At 38.2% G+C, this 25,219-nt stretch overlaps 1 protein-coding gene across 1 annotated transcript in view; it reads left to right on the top strand.

Annotated features, from left to right (window-relative positions):
* The window catches only part of LOC135469085 (B9 domain-containing protein 1-like), a 39,904-nt gene extending 18,619 nt beyond the window's left edge, over window positions 1–21,285 (top strand). The window contains exons 4-6 of the mRNA XM_064747613.1: window positions 1,997–2,093; window positions 15,061–15,191; window positions 17,796–21,285. Of these exons, the coding sequence (XP_064603683.1) occupies window positions 1,997–2,093; window positions 15,061–15,191; window positions 17,796–17,950 (383 nt within the window). The 3' untranslated portion in view covers window positions 17,951–21,285. The remainder of the gene's footprint in view (window positions 1–1,996; window positions 2,094–15,060; window positions 15,192–17,795) is intronic.
* Window positions 21,286–25,219: the final 3,934 nt, after the last annotated feature.

Here is a 25,219-nt window from a genome sequence, read left to right as displayed (position 1 = left end):
TATGTTGTAGTTGTGTAAAGATAATTGATGTTGCTTTAGTGGTTTAATGTCCTTGTTCCAGGGAAAGATTCTGTACAATAGTCATGTCATGCCTTGTCCACAGAGCAGGAAAATTGTATTACATTCTAAAGAGCATATGGAAAAGGATAGAGATATGGAACTGATATCTTTTCACATTTGTAAAAATTTCCACACAATATATACAGTAATTATGTGGGTAATTATGCATGGTACCTGTTACAATTTATTAGATGTTATTGTTAATGATGGTGTTTGGCTTGCCTAACGTACGTGTACATGTACACATGCAGTTGATTTATTACATTGTGTTTAGTATTACATGGTGACTTACATAGTATTATCACTTATTAAGTACTCATCGTATATGCAGTGATGTGTACTACATTGTAGGTAAAAGTATAGTTTACAAAACATTCATTCTTTATTCTGCATCATATGTGTAACATGCTAGATTGCTAAAAATTAATATAGATCTATTATGATTCATTTGTACTAAAATAATTCACACTTGAAACATAATTCATTATGACTCCTCATGTGTTGGCAGAAAAAGGCAGTAATTACTCTCATGGTGTACCCATCATGTTTAATGCATGTGTGTCTAATCATTACGGCTGGCCCTGATAGCACAGTTGGTAGAGCATAGATCCAGGATCAATCCTGGGTTAAGTTACACCAAAGAACATAAAAGAGGAAGTTGTAACTTCCTCGCTTGGCATTCAGCATGAAGGGGATAGTGCAACGACTGGTTGACCTGCATAAGTAAATACACTGGGCAGGGCGACTTACTTGCCTTCGGTAAAATGTCTCAGTGAAGTAGCACTGGATAAAAGAGCGATGGAAACGCGTCCTGCAACAAGAAGGCACATTATATGCACTCTAAGGATTCCTTCATCGTTATATGACTGAAAAATTGCTAAGTATGGCATTAAACCCTTAAGCACTCATTCACTCACATTATTACAAATCGTGATGACTAGTCGTATGTGTTCTGGATCAATCAGTTTGCAGAAAACTAGTTAATTCATTATCACAAATCACATGCACTAAATCATGGTAAAAGATGTATGCCATGGGTTAAGTTATCAAACTGCTTGAAATTAATTCATTATGATATCATGTGTCATGTGTACTAGATGTACATGTATGACTTACAAACTAAATGAAGGTGACATGTCGTGTACTATTATCAAACTGAGGAAAGCTAATTCATTATCATGTACATTATATTATATATATATGTTAAACTAACATGCAATGGGTTCTAATATCATACTGGTGTTATGTACATGTATGTGAGACTTACGAACTAAATCATGGTAAACTAACATGCAATGGGTTCTAATATCATACAGGCGTTATGTACAGGTATGTGAGACTGTTGCGAACTAAATCATGGTAAACTAACATGCAATGGGTTCTGATATCATACTGGTGTTATGTACAGGTATGTGAGACTGTTACAAACTAAATCATGGTAAACTAACATGCAATGGGTTCTAATATCATACAGGTGTTATGTACATGTGTGTCAGACTGTTACGAACCAAATCATGTTAAACTAACATGCAATGGGCTCTAGTATCAGAATGGTGTTATGTACAAGTGTGTCAGACTGTTACAAACTAAATCATGGTAAACTAACATGTAGTGGGCTCTATTATCATATTGCTGTTATGTACATGTGTGTCAGACTGTTACGAACTAAATCATGGTAAACTATCATGTAGTGAGCTCTAATATCAGACTGGTGTTATGTGCATTGTCAGACTGTTAAGAACTAGTTCATGATGATTTGTCTTGTGGGTTTATAGTCAGATTGTCAACAGTTTGTTGAATTAAATATGCCCTTGAGACTCAAGGCTCTCATAACCTGTTACCAGGATTATGACTTAATGTGGCTTTAACACAAACTTGATACTGACACTATGTTTTTGTAACTGATGATAATCTGCAATTTTTGTGTTTTTCTTAGGGCCTCAGCTAATTGTTCACTGCTATGGACTGGATTTCAATGGTCGAGAAGTTGCTCGCGGTTATGGTGTCTGTCATGTGCCTATCACACCGGGGCGGTGAGTACCCATTAGACTAACACATCTGGGCCATTGCCGTTATTAGGCTGACACTCGAGGGAGTCTGGCCCACAGATCACAGAATAGAGGTTTGCCTGGTCAGCTCTATCAATGGCCATCTATAAAACGCTATACTCGGGATCCTGTCCTGGACAAATTTTCCCCAGGACACCAGTAGGGTTAAAACGCTGACAAGTTAGACATGCCAGAGAGGTTTATCCATTTTCAAATGGAGGTGAAAAATGTCGATTTTGATTTAATGCACGCACGATTGATGATGCCCGAATTGGGTTACATCACAGAAGATATGTTTACTTGCACATGTCAAAAGAGATTTGCCAGCTGTCAGACTGTATTAGTTACAAATAAAAGTTTAGTGGCAAGAGTGTTCATTTATTCACCATTATGATTGTTATAATTTTCCGAAAGGAGAGTTTCTTTTCTTAATGAGCAGAGATCTAGATCTTTGTGTGTTTACCAGGGCAGTTATATTTTTCAGAAATGGTAACATCTATACTATCTGGTAGTTAGAATTTCAAATACTATATAAATTGACCTAAATTTCATCCACAACTATTACATTGTTCATCTTATCTGATTCTTATAAGTTCTGTTGACTATATATGGAGTTTGTTTGGATTTGTTTAGATGGTGCATACATGTATGGTGACCTACTGGAAAAATTTTAACATTCATCACCAAAAGTATAAATATTTTATGACATTTGTTTGCCTTTAAAGATGCATTTTTGGGGGCAGTTCCTCATGTAGTAATACATGTGCATTCATTATTAAAACTAAGATTGAAATGAGACCTGAACTCTATGAACATGATGAATAAGATAACTTCAGAGAACTTTAGAGATGGAAGATGTGACTTCTTGGCTGGATGTGAGTACAGGAAAGTAAAGAACTCCTTGGCTGGTCAGATGGTAAAAGTGTTCAAAGATATTCTTTCTTATGATGACTTAATAAAGCAGCTTTATGATTAACTGAGATGGTATTGCTGCAAAGAAATGCTTTTCTGGTATACTTCAGAAAAAATGTGGAAAAGCAACATTAAAGGATGAGAGCAAATCAAAGGTAAAGACAGTATCAAGATATATGGCTCCTAATTTGTTAAGAATTGTTTTTACAATGAATAGTTCAGTTAAATATTCTGATTGTAAGCTGAACTATTATATTGTGGTATGATGATTTTTGAAAATTTTGTCATGATATTTTTCCACAGTCACCTGTGTTTAATAATACCAAATAAGTGGTTAAATTAATTTGATTTGATTTGATTGGTGTTCTACACCATGCTCAAGAATATTTTACTCACACTATGGCAGCCAACATTATGGTGGGAAGATATCGGGCACAGCCTGACCACAACCATCCGCATGTTGCTGACAGACCTTCCCATGAGAGGAAGGTTTAATTAAATATTATGTACATAATATTGCAATAGAGAGATCTCACAAACATGCAGTATTACACCCAAATGTGGCCTGCAAAGCCCACCTTACAAACTGTACATTTATCTGCACATTTCTGGTTAAGAATCATATACATGTAATTTTAAAAATCAATATAGGTTTTATTTTAGACCAGTTTTCCATGGTACATGTACCTATGACAAACCTTACCTGATTTTTGCGTTTTTCCTCCTTTAAACCAGTTTAACATCTTCTCTTTCTTTCCCATTTGTATTTTGTGAAAACAAAACATATATTTGCATACTTCTCTGGATTTCTCCATGTTTTGCTTTTTTTCCATGTTCTCGTACATGTATTTTGCTCTATTAGAACTCCATCACTTCACTTCTGGTCACAGACAACTGAAGATATAGAACAGGAAGTGGAGTGAAATAATAATTAATAGCTGTTCAGCTTTCTTCCAGATGTTTTGCATTGTTTGAGATAAAACAGGGAGACCTAATACTATTCTCTTTGCAGGGCTTATTGCCAGCTGATGGACAGGTCTTTAATGCCTTCCTTATTGAGGACATTTTTTCCTTGTAACAATTTATCACAATCTACTTTTACCAGTGGGAATGTAGGAATATTTTGTTCTATTTTATTGAAAGCTTCAATTGAAATAGATACTGTCTGCTCCCAGTGGCATGTCACTTTTCCTCTCTGTATGCGGCTTGCATTGGCAGCCTGTTATAAAGTCATTTGTACAGTTAGCATTTGTGTCGGCAGAGTCGATGGACGTTGATTTTTATGCCAAGGAAATCAGCCAGAGGATCAATTTGGAGGCAACAATTGGTAATTGTGCACTGGGGTCCTCTGTACTGCATATATTTAAGGAAGGGGCGTAAGTGAGACGGACTATGCCAGGGAAGCAAGTGAACAAGCGTGTGAATTGGTCTGGGTACGTACGATGACCGATCACCCCCCACATTGCCCTGACATGACATCCATCTCCGAACCACACTGCCCCCTGCCCCCTTCATATATAGACAAATCCACTTTGGTGCTACCACAACATATTCAGGCCACACATAAAATCATAGTTAACTGTTATTGATCACTTACCATCCCAGAATGTTGAATGTAATGAGCTAACGGCATTGTAGATTGTAAGCTGTAGTGTGCATGTACCACGTATGAGTGTGCATCATACATGCATTATGTCTCTTGGCCTAAGGATCTATTTAAGTTGTGATGACGATGGTCCTATTTAATGATATAAAAGCTGTTTCTGCTGTTACGAAAGAAAACCCTGCATACACTCTTGAGAGTTTTGTAGGCCGAAATTGCTGGAACATTTCTATAGACTTTAGGCTTTATAAAAGCTATATATTTCCTTGCCCCTTTAAACCACACCCAAACCAAGCCTACACTACACCATCTCTAACAGTCATCTCTAAACCACACATCCCACCCCACACCAGCCTTATTCTCCTCCTTCTGAAGTGTTTTGCTTTCCAGGATTGTGTCTCTGCATGTGATATACATAGACACATTGCTATAGTCTGGAAATTAGCTTAAAGATTATATTTGTGATCTAAGTAGGCTATTGAGTTATGGGACACTTGGTAACGTTGACATTTGATGCTTCTGTAATGGCAAGGGGTTATCTTAATAGCAATCTAAATTGTCTGTCAGTGGTTGGATGAGATCAGCTTGGCCTAGATTAAACACTTTCATACCACACCTATGGCATTATCAAAGGTATTTGAATTGTTTACATGTTCATGTACAATTCCCAATAGCATCTCTACAGGCACTATAGCTTTATCTGATGTTATAGGCGTAGGGCATAAAATATAATGGAACGTACATTTATGATCTTACAAAGGAGAAAAATATATAAATATGTTTTTTAAATTGAATAATTAAAGTAATGACTCATTAATGATTATGTACAGTATAGAGTAAACACCAGGTTAAGTAGCTTAAAGGGTTGATTATTATTGGTGCTGTCATATTCATGTTTAGACATACAGGCCAATGATATTAGTGTGACAGCTACGTGTATAAGCATTGGCACTGTACTGTGCAGGTATTAAAGCAGAAGCTGATTATGTACCTTTGTTTTCTGCATTAACATCAGTGTGTCATGTTGTTAGCACTCCTCCGATGATTATTCTTGAGTACAGCCTAAAACACTAATCAAATAAATAAATCCTCCACCCGTGAAAGTGACTGTCGAGTACAAGTAAATATTCTTTCTAATTTTATGTACATGTAGATGTAATCTAGGCACATTTATATTTCTTGGCTTGTTGTCAATATTTTTACGTGCTTGTGGAGAATGTTTTTCAGTATATATACTGGCTGCAATGCAGTTACATGTACAGTATGTAGTGCATAGTGTTCTGCCGATATGTGTATACATTATAGATGTACATGTATAATACATTCGTTTCTGTGACCTTTTTATCATTCTAATTTGATGCAAATGTAATATTGGTGTGTATATAGATGTTCTGCATCTATGCCTTTATACACATTTTGGAAGACTTTGGAGAACAATGTTCTGTATGTATGTATGTATGTATTCGCTGTGCAGCACGTAATATTAAATATTGCATATTAGTGCTTTTCTGAAATGTTAAAAAGAACACTGATGTACATTTACTTGTGAATCTGAATAAATGGAGTAAGTATTTTATGTGCATAAGGACACAAATGATCCTGTATATGAATAGAAACACATACATCACCATGTGAACAGATAGGAAAGAGTGTAACCTATGATTTCAAACATGTGACCTCCTGTAATTCTAATCTCTTCACTTGATTGTCTGTATACCACAGGCACGGTGAGTGTCAGTATGTCCTGTGTTTTGTCTGCAGAGCTTTTTACATGCATTCATTTTTCATTTTAGAACATTGTGTTAATTGTAACACTTGGTGTAGTGGTTGTCATGAGCATTGGCCATGCATTTTTATTGACACTATTTGGTCTGTTAATCATTAACATTTCAGCAAACTTTCTGTAAACTGTCAACAAATTACACTTTATCTCCATTATGTCTTTTTTTAGGTATCCATTGATTGGTGTTCTGGATAATAATGATCATGCCTTATTGTGTTCAGAGTGGTATTTTTCTTTCTTCAACCCACTCAGAAGATTTGATGGTTTCCTGTGGCTGTGTAGTTATATGCAAGCCCTCAAAATGGTGACTAGATGAAAAAATTACCTCCTTGCCTCGGAGTGGTCAGAGGTGGTTTAATTGTGTGATTGAGCACTTGAGGAACTGCATCAGTGTCATTACTGGACAGAGGAATCAATCAGTGGTCAACTGGCAGTGTTATACCATTGTTAAAGCCAAAAAGCACTGATAGCAACCAATTGGCAAAGGCTTTGTGCGTGGATTTGTCCATGTAGGTCATTGATTCCTGGCTAACACGTGGGTTCCGGAATTGTCAGACAAAGCAATGTATTGGTGGTAAACCTGGCTCCCAGGTGACAGCTACACGATCCACAAATAAGCTGCTTTCATTGATTAAGAAGACAGGTTGTCCTAAGAACTGCTCCATGGGAAGATTTGGTGGCGGAGGTTGACAGTAGATAATCCTACTTGGCAAGTGTGGACACTATCACCTTAAAGACCTTTCGCTTGTCAATTTACCTCCTTCATCGCTCATCAATTCACTTACTCTGTACAAATTGGACCTGGTCTCCGGAGAATGAGACCATTACTCTGATTTGGTAGGGGTCCTCTGGGCACTGCCCTCTTGGTGTGAGGAAGGGGATGGACAGAGGGGCAAGCTTCTCACACCTCCTCAGGGCATGTTCTGGACTGGCACGACAATTAGCGGACTTGTGGGTGAATACGACCCATACGTACAGGCACAAGTGTATAGGGTGAACTCTGCTGGGAAAAATAACTATTCCCTCTTTTTGCTTGTCATATCTTGACAACACTGTGAACACGATCCCCATTTGGAATAGGTTTGGAATCAATACAAGAGCCATCAGTTCACTGCTTAAAGCCATGTCATCAATAATTTATAGCCTCCAGAAAAGACTTGTTTGTCAGCTGGACAATTTAACTTTTTATCCTTCATTAATTGCATTTAAACTTTTGGCCTATGGCATCAATGACTGTAAAAAACAACAAGCTATTGTAAATGTGAGCATCCTTGAAGCTAGAGCAATAATCTTGATTTAAAGGTGTATTTTTACATGAACAATTCCTCAAGGGGATAAAAACCGAATCAGAATTTTGATCTGGAAGTTTTGAACGCATGTATCTGATCTGGACTAAGGAAAAACCATAGAGCATTCAGATGCCGGTGGTGTTTATCTCTTGTGAATACTTCAATACCATCTTGCTGCAGGTCAGCGGCAATCAGTTCACTTATTTGAGTGGGAAGGAACATGTTCTGCATTAGACGTTTGGCTCTTACAGTGTTGGGTGCCACCAGGCAGGAAGTGTAATTAAACTTACATGCATGCAATAGCAATTTCCTGTGATTTGTGTAATAACAGTGCCGATAAATAGAAGATAGTCAGTTGAAAAGGCTGTTAGCAGTCATGTAATGTGGGCAAGTAGGAAAGGACCAGGTATTTGCAGGCTGGTTGTGTCATACATTCTGTTTGGCCGAGTTGTAGAATTTGTTTTATGGGTTCAGCCAGTGTGAAAATGTCTGGCAGAGGTCTGATACCAGAAATAATGATGGCAGCTGTTTGCTTGACTTGGTTCTGCCCACAAACTTACGGTCATTGTAAGAGTGAACACTAAGCCCTAGTTTAACCAATGTTCACTGACCATGCTGTGGACCAGTTAAGAATGGCCAGGTGCTATTTCTGTTTCCACTTGTTTGAACCCTGGACTTGTCTGCCAGTAGAAGAGAAATAACCCTGGTGATGTGTTGAGGTGGTGAGATTTATAACCTCTGGTGAGATACTATTCCAAGAAATCGCTGGCAAACAGATTTTGTGATTGTTGGTCCTATAAACCTTGATGTAATTATAGGTGATAGGTCTAGAGATAATTATGTTTTGCTAGTGACATGCACAGCCATGCACATACCCAGGAAAGCTGCACTTAGCACAAGCTGACATTGTTCATCTTGTATCTACTGCTGCATGTAAAATAAATGTATGGTATCTTTTTCTCTAGCTTTTAGTAATTAATTACATTTTGACCAAAAGAAAGTTATATTAGTATTGGATATCTTGAAAGCTCTTGAAATAAAAGATGTTCACCAGCTTTATCATGGGTCTTGAATGTTCAGTTTGAACATCTAAACGTAATAGTGTGTATATATATATGATGATCAAATAAAAGAAGTATGCCTTTGAAAATATTCACATTCAATCATTATCCTCCTGATTTTATCCTTCACAGATATAAAAAGTTTTTATGTAGTCACAGCTGCCAAACTGTGTGCAGACTCCCTTGCGTGTGTTGATTGGCATCAAAGCCGTCTTGGCGGATACATTTTTTTTCTGCATGTTTAAATATTTGGTCAGCTGAATTTAAGCGTTACAAGTGTGGAGCAAACTTGGAGTTAGGATAAGTGTGGTGTGGATACTTACTGCCATAGTCAGGTTGAGTGTCTGTGCAGATCGAAGACCAATTCAAATGTACATGAAAGGCCTTTCCATATGTGCTCTGTGTGATAACATCAGCCAGGCCTGGACATAGATAAAACAGACCCCGGCTGAACCAGTATAAATTTTACTTTAACCTAATGACAGTCTTCTCAGGTAATTGATCATAACCCCGTATGAAATTGCTTTTTCTGTGCACAGTGGGGTGAAGAATGGTTGAGCAATTTTACGGAGCGTTCAGTTTAGTGGAAAGATGAAGATCCCATTGATCTGATTTATCTCTCATTTTCCCCGTAGAGTTATGGAAGCTTTGGACACTTCTCTGTGGCTTTTCTTCTGATATACACTTATGATTGATGTGGTGGCTGAGTGTGTGCCTGCGGGCTGGCCTTGACTGTGTTACTTTTATGAGAAGATGATAGAGTCCAGCAAATGTCACATTGGATCAAATTAAATTAGTGGTGATAAATAGTGTTATTCCCCTGTACACGCAGGTAAACTTAGTGGATTGCTTTGATGATTTAAAACCTTTGCCAGTTACAGGTGTTTCTGTGAAATTCCAGCTAATGCTTACATGCTACCCATATCTTGTATCTCATATCTACCCGTGGTAAAAACCATTAGAGTTCTAAAGATGAGTATTAAAAAGCTAATTGAATCATTTATTTGTTCAGGCATGGAGCCTGATAATTACCTTAAATACAATAGTTTTTAAGCCAAATACAAAGTTATTCGCTCAGCTGAGTGAATATATTTTTCCATTAATATATTATGACAGAGTCTTTGATGTGACAAATTGCATGAAATTTTGCATAGATAAATTATAGATGTACGTCTATACTAGAGAAAGCTTAATTACATGTAGAGCCAAATTTCAGCTCGTCTCTCTGATTTCAACTTGTTGTAAGGGGTTTTTCACAAGCATGTACATCATTATGGATCTTTTATCTTCACCCTTATGTTACTATCTGTGGAAACATGTAGGGTATAGTTTATGAGTTTACGTTAATGCCTTTATTTATACATCAAATGTGATATTGAGTCCCGAGAGTTCTACATACTTGATTAGTTTAGATCCACTGCACTCAGATCATTGAGGCTGAACGTTTGCTTGCTTTTGTAGCTCATGCATACATGCTTGTTTTCTGTGTGACCTTAATACATTTAGGGGACCTCCATGGCAGAGCTGGTTAGCACGCCTGCGCAACGTAATGACCCAGGATCCTCTCACCAATGCGGTTGCTGTGAGTTCAAGTGCAGCTCATGCTGGCTTCCTCTCCGGACGTAAGGGGGAAGGTCTGTCAGCAACCTGCAGATGGTCGTGGGTTTCCGCCCACCATAAGGCTTGGTGCCATTATATAAGAGAAATATTCTTGAGTGCAGTGTAAAACACCAATCAAATAAACAAATAAATAAATTAAAACACTTGGTCACTATGGTAACCAGGTACTGTATAAGAGTTGCAATGGTGGACTACCAGTCTCAGCCATCAGACTGTAACACTACAGAAAATGACAGCAAAAGTGGATTTTTAGAAGTAGATGAGGGTCAGAAAATATTATTTTTGATGCTTCTAAAAAATTTTCCAGTAGAATATCATCTCATGTTCTAGTGAAACCTCAAAACACCATTCTAAGATCAGCAGAACTCTTAGAATCAGGAAATATGGGCAAGTTAGTCATGGACGAAATTTATGTCCATGTTCTCTGTGTCAGCTCTTGGAAGTGTACAGTGTAAAAAAGAATTTTCTTGCAGCAGATATGCTTACATATCATGTGTAATAGCGTGAAGATTCCCTGGCTGTCTGTTCACCCTGTTGGTTTTCTAAATATACACTCTGGTGTCTGCACAATGTCTTCTAATTAAATCTGTCTGTGTTATGGGTTATACATACATGTCATATCCATGTGTGTATTTTGTTGAAGAAAATCAGCAGCTGGTCCTGATCTGATCTGTGCACTATAGAATTCTGGGGTAAAGGTAAATGAAAGTATTCATTCCATGGAGTGAAGAATTCCTGGCATGGTTGACGAACTTGGCATGTTCATCTGGCAGAGGGTCTCCATGTCTCCTAGATGTTTATAACAGCTGTATACCTGGCCTATATCCTAACATTGGTTTGTAGTTGTTAGGGGTTTGGAGACGGCACAGTGGAGAGATACCAGATGTAGCGACTGCATTCCTACACAACATGGGTAAAGGTTTTCATGGTCTTGCACATGTGATATTCCCTGTCTTTATCAGGCATTAACAGGCCAGTATCTGCTGCTTTACATGCTCTCTGCCATACTGGAACCTCTGTACAGAACACTGACCAGCCGGCTGACCACTCACTTAATTTCCTGTTGGGGCGAAGTGTAGGGGGCTAGGGTAGCTGGTTCTGCTACCAAAGCCTCCGCCAGAAGGCAGTGATGTATGAAGCAAGAGTGATTGGGCCTGTGATTTACAGAGTGCCCTGCCTAACCTGGGCTGGAGTTAGCATCTCGGTAACGCACAGCTCTTGAATTGATGCTGGCAATCCTAGCCAAATTTGATTGACCCCTGATCTACCCTTCTCTTTCTTAACTCCCACTTCAGCTCCAATCAATTATGGATTTTCCATTTAGTGGCTTGATTCTGTTCACTTTTTAGTCTAGCAGTCTGCAGAAAAAGGCCCAAGCAGGTTTAATCATTATGAAGTTTGGCCTTTATTTCATCTTTGTGCAGAGGTTGGTCATATCCCAGCCACCACTTTACAGTTTTTCATTCTAAAGAGATCAAGCCAGTATTAAAGTGGGTAGGACGCTGAGAAAGTTTGCTCAACATGGGTCATGAGGAGGGATTTGTTCCTTGTGTCCTGTGATAAAGCTGGCTATGATTGCCTACCTTACTGCTCTTCTTCCACACTCAAACCTCTTCAATCCATGAACTAAATTTACTGGTAACAAGATATCTTCAGACTCAGATTGGAACCTAAAAGATACATTGGCTCTTTTCTTCAAGTACTTACCTGTTTATAACGCTTTTTGAGAAGTTCATGGACAAGAGGACAGTGTAGTGTCAGTTGTTTATTGCATAAAGTATATGTCACATTTATACATGTAACAGTAAACTTGCCACTGAGAGATTTGAAAGACTTCAACATGCCCATAGGGATTTTGTACAGAGTAATATAAGTACATATACCATGGAATCTCAAAGCAGTATGGCAAGGTAAAGAAGTTGAATAGTAAAACAGTACCATTTTATGCAGAACAGATGCCTATCATGCCCATGTTAATAAACTGATGGCCACAGATTTGTTCACCCCCAGCCCACCCCCACCTACCATCCCCCACCCCCCATTAACCAAACCCCCGACCCCCCACCCCCAACCCTAAAAATTCATGTGTGCCTCAAAGTGCATGTATACAATGTTGCCTACAAACACTTTGAAGTTCTTCCAATATTCAAAATGTACATGCACTGAAGATTGAATTGGAATTGATAAGTTCGTATCCCTGTGTAACTGGTAAAATCTTCTCTCAAAGGTCACAAGATGTTGGTGTGCATAAGTCAATCATATGTGGGCAATTTTCTCTGGTGTATGCACAAAGAGGGTCGTTTAAACTTTAGGGCTTGGTGAGAACATCATTTATCTATCTAAGAGGAGTGGTATTGTGGGAAGGCGGGTCTCTCCGCCCATTTGGAGGTTCTAATTTGCAGAGTTCAGAATGCAGGGAAAATTACCATGGACCTTTGATCATCTGGTGGCCTGTGCAAATCTTACAATGGTGCCAGATTTCTCCCTAGATGTGGCAGCTTTACCTCTGAAAACAGGGCTCAAAGTTGATATTGGCAGGAGGAAAGCTCAAACAAGAACTAGAAAATTAATTTTCCCTTGAGTAATGGTTGTGGGTGCCCTGCATTGCCCTAGTCTCGTCACACAAACAGCTAATTAGACTTTCCTGGTTAGACCTTTATTTCCGGTGGTGGCCATGGATGCTTGCCTCTTCACAATGGCTGTTGCTTCTTTCAGTGGACACAAACATGTAATCAAGTCTAGACTGAAGGTATTAGTAACTGGTGACTTGTGTGAGGAATGGAAGAAGCCCTGATGTAGACATGGCCACTTGACCACAACCAGACTCCAGAGATGTATTGAGGCTTTATCAGGACAAACGTTTAATCCCACAAGACAGTTATAGCGACTGGGTTTTAGCTTTTATCATAAAGTTAAGAACCTTTAAATGAATCATAGAGCTACATGTACACTGTTCTCCATAGACAATGTTTTACTGGTGCCAAGTTTGTTGTCTAACTTTTGAACAACAAGTGAGATTGTGGAATTGGATTCTTAAAAGTTTCCAGACATGTACCTGAAACCCGTAAAACACGTGAGCACAGTTCTATGATTATGTGCTTAGACAAGACAGATTTGTCATATTAAAGTTATAGCTTATCTGTTGCTAACAACTTAATGCTCAGTTTTCCTGTATAAGGTAATTGATATTGCTGTGCCTGAGACAACTCCTCATTTTACTTCTATTAACGAAGTGTTAATGTATGACACAAAAAAAAAGGATGATGTAAAGTTATAATTGCGTAATACTGGTTAGGGTATATGGTATTGGTGAATCCTGTCATTATCATATCATATACCATGTCTGACCTGAAACAAAGAAACACTGTAGTACAAGAATAAAGAGATCAGATGGTCAAATGTGGCTTATATTAAATTTCTTATATGTCAGATATGTTATGTTCAGACAAATCTGTTATATGGAGTTACATTGTGCATTTACAGTGTACATTTACATTGTACATGGACAGTTTACATTTATGTTATATGTTAAGGCATTGTCTTAGTCTAGCTTGTATGGCTGATTCCTGACCTTGTTTAATAGCATTCTGAATGGTGTAGTGCATTTTTAGCTAGACATATCCAGCATTTTTTCAATTGAATTATCCAGGGAGATGTGTGGATACTGTATTTGATCTAATTATTTGCCTAAACACATGCATTTTTAGAGGCAAGTAAAGCTCATAAAATACTAATTTTTGTGCTGATAGGTTCATTTGGGTTTTTATTCCATCTTTTAAAGGAACCATTAATAACACCTTTCTTAGACCAGTGGAATGCACAGTGTCTTGCAAAATGAGTAACTTTCAACAAATATACATGCAGTAATCATTGAATATACCCTCTATATTTCTTGTGACGTGAATGGGAACAGTTTTCAGTTTTGGCATTTGGACATGACCACACTGTGATGGCCAAGTGGATACAGTTTTTGCCATATAAAAAACAAAACCTGAGCTCTACCTCAAGTCAGCACATGTTTAAAACTTGAAAATTGCTTGTCATGAAATACATCCTCATGCTTGCTACTCAGCATTGTGGCATATATGCCAGATTCTGGTCAGGTAACAGTTGGTACTGTGCGGGTACACAATTATAGTATATTGAGCAGCATTAGATATCATAGCCTAATACAGTCAGACAAGATTGCCCTAAGACTAGCTGTCACCAGAAAGGGCCTTTGCTGTCTCAGATGGTTAAAGCAGTGGCTGACTGCGACTGTCAGGCCTTGATCATGCAATACGTTGAACAAGGTCAGATGTTTAAATCCAGTTGTAGCTTGTTTATCTGGCTTTTCAGTCAAGAGGTTTGTCAGGTAACTGACAAAGGGCAGGGGTTGATGCCTTGCACTCTGGTGACTGCCATCCATGAAGCTTACTGCTTAAAATACTGCTTCAATACAAATGGTCTTAAACATCAATCAAATAAATTAAATATAACCAGAAATGTGGCAAGCAATGTAAAACAGTTTACATTGGTTTAAAAATGAAAATGCCAGATTCCCAAAATCCTCATTATTCTGTTCTTTCTTTTTCACTTTAATAATGCTGATATCTTATTTATTTGTTATTTGTTGGTTTAAAGGGAACATAAATTAAAGGGCTTTTTTACCTATGTACAAGTCTAGTTTACATGTTTGTTTCAGTCATAAGCGCCGCCTGCCCATGTTTGTACCAGAATCCTCCTCCCTGCTGCAGAAGTTCACCAGCTGGATTTTAGGACGTAGACCAGAGTATGTGGACCCAAGGGTTGTGTCTCAGGGCGAAGGCAGAGAAGGTGAGAATGATGATGCATTGATAAAGAATGGTGATGATTTAATTGTAAATATTACAAATCTTCATGACGAAAGTATCCTTTTGTTTTCTGTGGTATTTTAACCAGAGTTTTTGAACAAAAGATACTACTTTGACAGTTGTGCTTGTCATTTCTGCAGGGTAAGTAAACTTGCATTTAATGTAGTTAGTATATTGATGCTGAGTATATAATTATATTTCATGATGCAACTAAAATGGGATGAGTGATTAACTCTAGGTACAGGCTTTAACTATGAGTGTGCAAGTTTATGGTTAAGAATATATGATTTATATTATTATATTTTATAATAGACATGAGTGTTATGATTGTAAATTATGTTTGCTTAATTTAATCATCAAGTCTTTCAAATATGTTTATCATGTTGAAACATTTTGGCTCATTCATTTTGTTAATGTCTAAACTTCTCAAAGAGAAGCAGTTTCTAAAGAGAAAAAACTTCTATTAAGCATTTCTTTGCTGGAAATGAAATATTCATGAAGTGGCAATGTGTCTGTAACAAGACTTGTATATCTCAATGTATGTCTTGATGGCAATTCCTCTGGTGCCAGCTGTTGGCTGAATTGTCAATCATGGTCTTGTACTCAGCTTATTACAAGCCTGAAGAACTCTTGAAATGGATGACAGCAAATTATCGAAGGGACATTTCCTTTAACTTATATTAGACACCACTTGTGACTTCTCACCAGCGGAAGCCCAATAACGGTTTTCTGGCTCCCCTTGTCTGGGTTCTATTCTATTACAAAGTTTGCTGAAAGAAGTATCAGTGACATTGGAAATATGAGAGACCGCAGTCCATATATAACTGTCTGGCTGTGCTTAGCATGCCTTATCAGCGATCAATAGTTATAAATGATGAGGTGTCAGCCCGCACCATGTTCATGTTTTCCCATTCTTGTTAACAAATTCTAAGGCTTTATTCCACTGACTTTGACAAGTGAAGAGAATGAAGGAAATCACAGTCTGTATGTATGCAGCTTGTGGTCTTAGGTTGTATGTGAAGTTTTGTCCATATTCTGGTCATGCAGCTGACCACTATGAGTTTGGCATATTTCACCATTCCTGAAGGACTATGTCTGAAAGACTTGAAGGTCACAAATTTACATGTATTTTCTCCATCGTCAGTCATGGATATTTTTCTAGTTGTTGCTGTATGCATGAAATTTTATAGTGTGTAATGTGTAGAAATGAGTTATGTATTTAAGAGCCTTGCTGTTTATGAGCTGATGATTTTGTTTACTTTGCTAATTTTTTTTTTTTTTAAATAAAGGACTTTATTGTCAAGAAGCTGTTGTCAAGAAGCTGTCGGTCTATTTGTACATCATGTTATTTTACCTGATGGGAAAATTTTCGTCATTTTAATTCAGAGAGGTTAACATCACCATTTAGCAAATGGTCTTTATTGCAGTTAAATTTCCTCATTTGTGCATGTGAGGCATCAGCAGAAAATTGAGTTTTGCAAATCCTTCTGCTATATCTCATCAGCTTTGGCTCATGTTTAAGTCTGTTTCTCCTCAACATTAATTGAGTCATTATCAAATACCATTGGTTAGAGTGTTGTAATTTGCACTGAACACATTTTAATTGTTTTGGTTTACTTTTCTCTGGGCTTGCCTGGTTGTAGCTGATAAATCCAGGTAACAGAAACAATGGGCTGTGAAACCCAACAGGATATTAATTTTGATGGACAAAATTACAGTTTCCACATTGATGGTTATGCTGCATTAATTTATTTCGGTCAATCCAGATGTCATTTGTTTTGCATTATAATCAGTATTTCAGGTCATGACAACACTCTAACAAATTAGGTTTGCAACCCGAGGCAATTTTAGTGAGTAATTGTTTTATGTGAGGACACTGGGCAGCCATCCTTAACTAACAGGCTTGTCACTGACTGATGTATGCAAGGCTCTAACGAGTAGTCAGCTCATTAGCTAAATCCCATTTCCTTGTTAGTACAGTATAATAGGGAAACTATATCAGTGTATACTCAAAGTGGTCCTTAACCTGGTTAGAGATAAGCTGACTTTTCGCCATGTACACATGGATAAAGTAGTTCTGATATCAGAAATGTAAGATATATCTGAAGCTCTGAAGTTTATTACTAATGACGGTGAAGAGCAAGGTTCAGCCTCTTGTTGTCTGCATTTATTAGTAATATCTCTGACTGGTAGGCTGCTTGTGGTGGAAACTACCCACAAATAAATTTGTTTGTATTTCACTCTGCTTTAATAACGTTTTTGTAGCACCTGTTAGATCCTTTGTTTTGTATGTCATTTTATTGATTATGTGTTTTGAGTGCAGTAAACATTTACAATGTATATAATAAATCTGTAAATAGGAACTCACTTTTGTAAACATGTAAGTCTAAATAATAATTTCAAATTATCAGGATAAGGTTTGGCATTTTCTAACAGAGTTAGTAACACATATACATGTACATGTACCAGCTGAGTGAAAAGCCTCGCAGACATGTGACAAAGAGGCAACACAAACAGCGAGATTTACCAAACAAATTTTGAATACTGTATCACATACACATGAAATTCTGGTCTTGTTTTATTGCAGTGACTCGGGTTCGATCTCAGGGGCATGTTATTGTGTCCTTCAACGTTGTGACCAAGGACATGAAGAAACTGGGTTATGATGTCCTCCCAGCAGACATTTCTAACACCTCTTTGCCTGACACAGTGGGTGTGCCGGTAGCTGCACCCAGCAGTTAGTATGTCATCCCCACAGTCTACATTCCGTCCAGTATGAGGGGGACATGCTTCCGTCAGAGAGGATATTAAATGTGTGTTGAATATGGCCTTGTTCATCTTCTAGATCTGTGTACATACTCTAAATGCTCTGCTTTATTGTTGTACATTTATATGCATCTGTAGAAACACAAGAGGTACATGTATAAGCCAAAACACTTGTTATGGATTGAGGGAAGCCCGTGTTATTATTTAAGTGTTTTTAATGTCTTAAATGTCTTAAGATAAGCATGTAACTATTGCTGTATGTGTTTTTGGTTTGAGGTCCTAGACATAATTCATTTAAGAACTAAAGTAAAGTCTAGATAAAAGCAGTTTATACAAGTAATGCATATTTTATAAGTAACTTTCTGATTTGACCTTAAGATGATTTCATCTATGTCATCAGATATGCTTTAAAGATAACTTAAGGGATAACTGTCAGATGGTCACTAGGATTCCTATTTTTATCTCCCGTTTCTTTCTTAACATTCATTTAAAAAGTGTTGCCTGGGAATAAATGAAGAATGTGACCAGACATGTTGAATTATGGATGTCATCTGCTTCTGAAGGAAAGGTTATTGTTTAAGGCCTCTGTTTGTCGGATTTTTATAAAAGCATCCAAGAAACGAAATTCAAAAGATGAAAGCCTTTTTTTTGTATTTTTTCCTCAGAAATATTTGTCGTCCGTTTTTTCTTGCATGAAAATGATTTTTATACACCTGGGTCTAGTAGAGCATCAGAAGATTGAAGATTGGAAGTCATGTAATGTATTTTAACAAAGACCTTGGTGATGTATTTGCCTGTATGACTCTTTCCATTGTTGAGGTTGTAAGGTTAGATTTGGCGGTGTGTTCCTGTTAAAATCTAATGGCCTTTGTACAGTTGCTTATACACTGTTTGTCTTTATTGATGGAATAGCTTCTTCTTTAACACAAGTTCACCCTGATATACAGTTGATGCTTGAGATGGCCTGTGCATTCCATATCTTGTGATTGTTATAAATCCTCTGAGTATGTTTGCCGTTATTGCGGGATTTTGCACACCTGTTTCTGATTGTAATGATTACAAATAAATGTCGGAACAGCATTGAATCTGTTAGAATCAACCCATTTGGTTGCAGGTATATGCAGATATCCGCACGCTTTGTTTCATGTTGATTTGATTGTAGATCTACCTTGACCGCTTGAGGAAACTGGTAGATGGTTGCCATTTTCCTTTTGTTTGCGGTTTCGCATTACAGTTTATCTTGATACAGTTAAATGCCTAGCGCTCAGTTGATCAACAAATTATGTAAAGTATCGAGGGACCCAGATATAAGGATAACAAACCAAGCAGAAATTGTTCTGACAGCATTCTATATTCATTTACTCGTTCGGGATAATACGTCATGAGTCACTTAATGTTGCTATTTTACATGAACAATCAGTTAGTATTTCACTGATAAGAGCAACCCATATTGAAGGGTTGTAGGCTTACATGAAGATTGAATTGGTGTTAAGATGTTACAGCTTTTGGGCTTTTTAGCCCAAACCGATGCTAGAACCAGTGGATTTTGCTATGTTGCGTACTCGTCACCACAAATTGCGGGATAATATGCCTGTATTGTTGTAGGAGATGGACAAAGCCATATTCCAGACCTGTTGATGTTGCGATGTTACCTCTCATTAATAGCCCAAAACTGAGAATCAGTTCATGTTGCAATGTTACATGAACAGTCAATTCATATTTCACTGAAGTGTAGTCCAAATTGAGGGATGATGGGCCTACATGAAGAGTGAATTTGTGATCCGATGTTACCTAAACTGATGGATAAGATACCAATAATCAATATTTTATTTTTGTCAGCATCCCTGCATGCCCAGATATCTCGGCAACCTCAGGAATAATACATGAAACACCAGTGCACGTTCCGGGGTTATGTGCCCTGTCATGTGAGACTGCGAAATAGCCAACGACTTCAGGCGATAGGTCATGCTACTTTTGTTTTCTTCCTACATTGTTTTTTTGTCAGCATCCCTGGTGGCCCACGTATATCAGCAACCTTACGAATATTACACGAAATGCCAGCGGATATAACGGTGTTACGTACCCACTCACCCAAGTCTCCGGATAAAATATTCCCAAGTCGTGACTCCGACGTTGAGTCCGGAAGTCGCCAGCTTGTCTCCAGTTTTTTTAAAAGACCTTAGAATGAAATCGCAAGAGACTCACCATTCCTAGTTTAATGGGCTATCGGTGTCAAGCACGTGTCAACCATCAAGCCATTTAAAGAAGTAAAATGTAAGTCGCCGTTGTTTACGATAGATTGGGTAATCAAGTGCTTAACGTCTCTGCCGTTGGTACACAATGCAACCTCTAGATAGCGGATCAGACCGTCAGATCAGAAACGGCCCCGGGCAATAGGGCTTCGTGCTCAAGCATTTAAAATACGTCATTTTTGATCATACAGGTCTGTCTTCGTACTGTTGACATGTTCCTTCGCCTTGGGTTCCATCCATTGGTATTTTGCAAAAAAATATATATGCACTCCTTCACCCATAAACCTGGCCAAGAAAAATTCATCCAGAAATGCCCAAATAAATAGGTACAAAAGAACATACTCTACACCTTATAGCAATGTTGAGATATTTCTGATAGGGCATTTGTTTACTTAACCTCCCGTTGCACAAAAGTGTTCTTGTGCGAATATCCTCAAACAGTGGTTTCCTTCACCTTCGGTTCCACGGAAGCTTTTCCTCCATAAGAATGCACCTCTTGCATCTTGTCAGTGTTTGGTGATTTCCACGAGTCACAATATGATGACACCGAGCTCACCAGTTGTATTTTGCCTATTCCCCGTATGTTGACAAAATGCTAAAATGTCATGTTATGCCAGAGGCTTCAGTAGCTTTCGTCAAGAGATTACCAGTGATAATCTGTGTGTACGGTATATTCTATAACTGCTTATTTGTATGAACTGTGTGAGTCTCAGTAGTGTCCATCGAGTTTCAGTAGTCCGTCAAATGATAATCTGTTTGTTTTGTTGTTTTATATAACGGCTTATCTGCGAACATGTAAAGGTAGCCATGCCACAAGTTTCAGTAGCGTCCATCAAGAAATTACGAGTGATAATCTGTTTGTACAGTATATGCTATTACAGCTTATCTGCGAACCTGCAAAGGTAGACATGCCAATGGAGTCAGTATCGTCCGTTAAGAAATCACGAGTGATGATCTGTTTGTACTGTATGTTCTATAACAGCTTGTCTGTGAGGCGATAGAGGTATAGCCACATCAGTGTGTTATTCATGTGGCATTGGGTCATAGTTTGGCTTTATAGTGCGTTTGTGATAGAGAAATAAAAGCCGTTATTCTTTTTTATTAAACTCACCTATCCCAGTGCTGTCTTTGCTTTGGACTACCTAATTTCACTGAACTTTCTCATCAGAACTGATGACTCGTACTCATTTCTTAGTTCTTAACCCTTATCTACGCCATCCTAATTCTAATCCTCGCTAAATTGGACACATTTTGTTACACACCTTGGGAACCCATGTCTCTTACATTCTGATTCTCTTGTTGGAATAATCCAGTGTGTTTGTGAGTCAAGGAAAGTAATATTCTACTGACGCTGCGTAGTGTTCAGTTTTATATGGCAGTTTAAGCACCTTGGCGTGATCTTATCTATCCTTTCTCATGTCATTCATTAGCTTTGGCAATTTAACAGATTAGTTCAGGTCGTTCTCCAGTATTCCTTTTCGTTTTGTTGATGTCGTAACTTAGCGCAATGCGTACATTGGGAAATCTAGCGGAACGTATCTACATTCAAGTGCTTCGCCTTGGGACATTTATTGCGCAGAATTTTTTTCTACATAGCCCTTAACTTCAAATGGGGCTTTGTTAGTGGCTGATATCGAAGCCTATATCTCTTGTAACAGGAATGAAAGATGCGTACAGTAATAAACTCTGCGAATTTCTAGAATCTAGTGAAAGGTTTGCCTGGGTTAATATAGAGAAATGACCGAGCTTGGTTGCAAAGTCAGCTTGGCGCTGGGACAAAAGTATGTCACTACGTACAAAAACAGTGAGGAAAACGTGTCCACTGGATAAGAGACTCTAGAGCAACGCTAATTTTGTTTTTATTGCACCCTTATTTGGGCACCTGTCCACAACATCCGCCCTGTGAGCTCGTAAACCTCTTTATCGTTATAGTTTAAAGATACTTCTCGACCTTTGGTTGAAACAGGATGTGTACATGGAGCAATACGTTTCCGGATTTAATGCTCATTTCAGGTTTTTATACACTTAATGATGAGCAGGCCAAGGGTTATTGGCTTTAAGACGGCCTCTTCGTCTAAATCCGTCAGTGATAAGATGCTTGATGGAAAAAAAAGACGACGTGACCTGCCGTCTTATTAAAGAATGGCTAACAAGAAACGTTTAACTAGCATTTATCCGATTCGTTCTACAATTCAAGGTGGACACCGCGGATAGTAATGGAGAATGTAACGCCTTGTTATACTGGGTATTTATTAGCTGGCAGGCACGATTTCAAGGCAAGTCTCGAGGGTCATTCGTTTTTGTTTTTTTTTTCCTTTTTGGGTTACTGTCGATTTTATGCATGTTTACTTAGATTTCACTGGGTTACGTGTGACCATTTGCCAACTATATAACATTCTCGTCGTTGCTATCCATGCATCCTGTAATCTTTTGTTAGAACATTTTTATAGTTTTAAGTACTAGGACACTCTTAATTAGCATAAATGCAGTTTTGTGCCACTTTTTTCTACCAGTTTACCAACTTACGCCATCTTGACGTTTCGTCTAGTTGAGCGATTTTGGGTGAAGTGATTGGAGTTAGATTAGCTATTTTTAAAACTATACGTATATGTAATATTCCCACACTATTTTTCTTAAAGAATTTTATCCAGCCTTCAATGTTCCAATCACTTTGGTAATAAGGCGAAGTCGAAGGCGCTCTCGTCTGGTCTTGCTTGAAGTTCGCTGGAATAAACATGGCCTAAACCAATGCGATGCATGTCATGTAGGAAAATTTGTTAATAAGGGTCTATGGTTTACTCCGGACACTCGGGTTTCTACTACGGTTAAAATTACTATATACTAGAGGTACATCATGTTTGGTGTATTTATATTTTTTATAAATTGTTTATTTATATTATGTTTATTTAAAATATTTGATTGGTGTTTTAGGCCTACTCAAGAATGTTTCACTTATACAACGATGGCAAGAGTTATGATGTATGGGAGGGAACCGGGCAAGGCCCGGGGGATACCCACAACCATCCGCAGGTTGCTGAACGCCTACCCACGTATCCCCGGAGAGGAAGCCAGCATGAACTGAACTTGAACTCACAGCGACTGCATTGGTGGGAGGCTCCTGGGTTATTGCGCGGTGCTGCGAGCTAAGCGCCTCGACCACAGATGCTCCATTTCCCCTTAGGATTGAAATTTTTCATTTCTGTCATTGTTATTTGTGGAATAACGTACACGTGGTCAGTTTTTTATGATGGTTACACTGACAACAGTGTTTTATACATAATCTATTTCCTTTGCGTACTGAAATGGGAGGCTGTTCCCCAGGGCAGATTTACCGCTGGAACAATCAACGACAGCCCACTTCCGTCATTGAACCAACTCCAAAGTTACCCGAGAATCGGGGTGGGGGGGGGGGGGGGAGGGGACAATAAACATCTGTTAAACAAATTAATGAGGCACAACTCTCATCTCTATAGTAAAGATAAATGAGTAAGTATATTATATATCCCATGCATTATTAAGGTATGCTCTTCGTTTGGGGATATTTAATACCAATACTTGCAACCTTTTGGGAACTTCACACATATAGAGCAGATCCCTGCTGCTGAGGAAATAAGACAAATAAGACACCTAGGCCTACTTTTAAAAAAAAATCCTAGAAACTTCGTTGGAGACTTTGGCTTTGGAAGATAAGGTTTTTTTTTTTCATTTTTCATATTTATTTATTTGTTAAAAACTTCTGTTTCCATAAACTTTAGGAAAGTAAAAGATTCGCAAAGATATGATTGATTTGGGTAGTTAACGCCATGCTCAGGGATTTTTCATTTATATGGCAGCGGTCGGGTTTAGGAATGGAAGAAAGCAGAGTATATCGCCGTTGATCACAAGGTTCCTGGCAAACCACTTTACTCAAACCGAAACGAAAACAGTTTAGGCTGGAATCGACAATGCGCCTCATTGCATTGCCACGGTGCTCATATGGTAAAGTACCAGTACTTTATTTATCTGAGCCAGAGAGATATTTGTTAACTGAAATGGACAGATATATTGTCAGAAATGGCCTAATTGATTCATGAGCCCAAATTTAGGGCCACTATTTTGCTATTTAAAATGCCCTGTGGTTATTTACAGGACCTGCTCTAACTGTAAACTATAAGACAAAGTACCGTAACCCAATAGTAAGGCAACCTGGCTCTCCTCGCGGATGAAAGGTAACTGCCGGAAATCCACTGATCCTTGACCAATCGGGTTGCAGGTTCGAAACCAGCGTTAGCCGTTTTGGCCGTTATTTATATTCAGGAGATTTGTCAGGTACCTGGCGAGGTGCTGTGGTTCCCCCGGGTTCTGTGTGGTTTCACTTCACCAAAAATCTCATCGGCGTCAGATGTAAGTGAAATTTTCTTGCGTAGCTAAGATGTATAACAACAATGGAAATCAATTAATCAATAGATCAGAAGATGCACGATTGTTATCGTTTGGCGAATCAAGATTCGTAAAAATAAAATGGGATGGGGCTTGCCATCTAAAGTTCAATACCTGTGTTACCGATAAATTTAATGTGACCATAAGCTTTGGTCTTTCCATGAAATGGCCTTCGTCTCCTCACCCGTTTACTATATTTCTGACCTGACTAATTCTTTATCAACATTAGGATTGAATTTCTCTTGTAGAAACCTTTAAACTTCAACAACTTGATAAGAGCCTCAAAACTTTCATTACCAGCAAGTTCTGGTATGTTACACTTTACTTTGTGTGTAAGTAGAATCTGTTAGCTGAATCTGTTCAAGTGGAGAAAAATGTCAGCCATATCGTTATCATAACCAGGGGGTATTAATGACCGTACACAGACGTCCGTGGCCGATGGCGCGGGCTTCATGCTCATCGCACAATCCTTATGTTTTGTACAATACTGCGTTTGCAACCCTTAGATGTAAAGCTGTGTAAATGCTCCGTGGCCTTCCTTTGTCCGGAACTCCTGATTTGGAGCGAGAATACT

This window comes from Liolophura sinensis, chromosome 1 (assembly GCF_032854445.1).
Source record: "Liolophura sinensis isolate JHLJ2023 chromosome 1, CUHK_Ljap_v2, whole genome shotgun sequence".
Lineage (NCBI taxonomy): Eukaryota > Metazoa > Mollusca > Polyplacophora > Chitonida > Chitonidae > Liolophura > Liolophura sinensis.
Note: the sequence above shows the minus strand (reverse complement) of the source record. Positions and strands in the feature narration are given on the sequence as shown.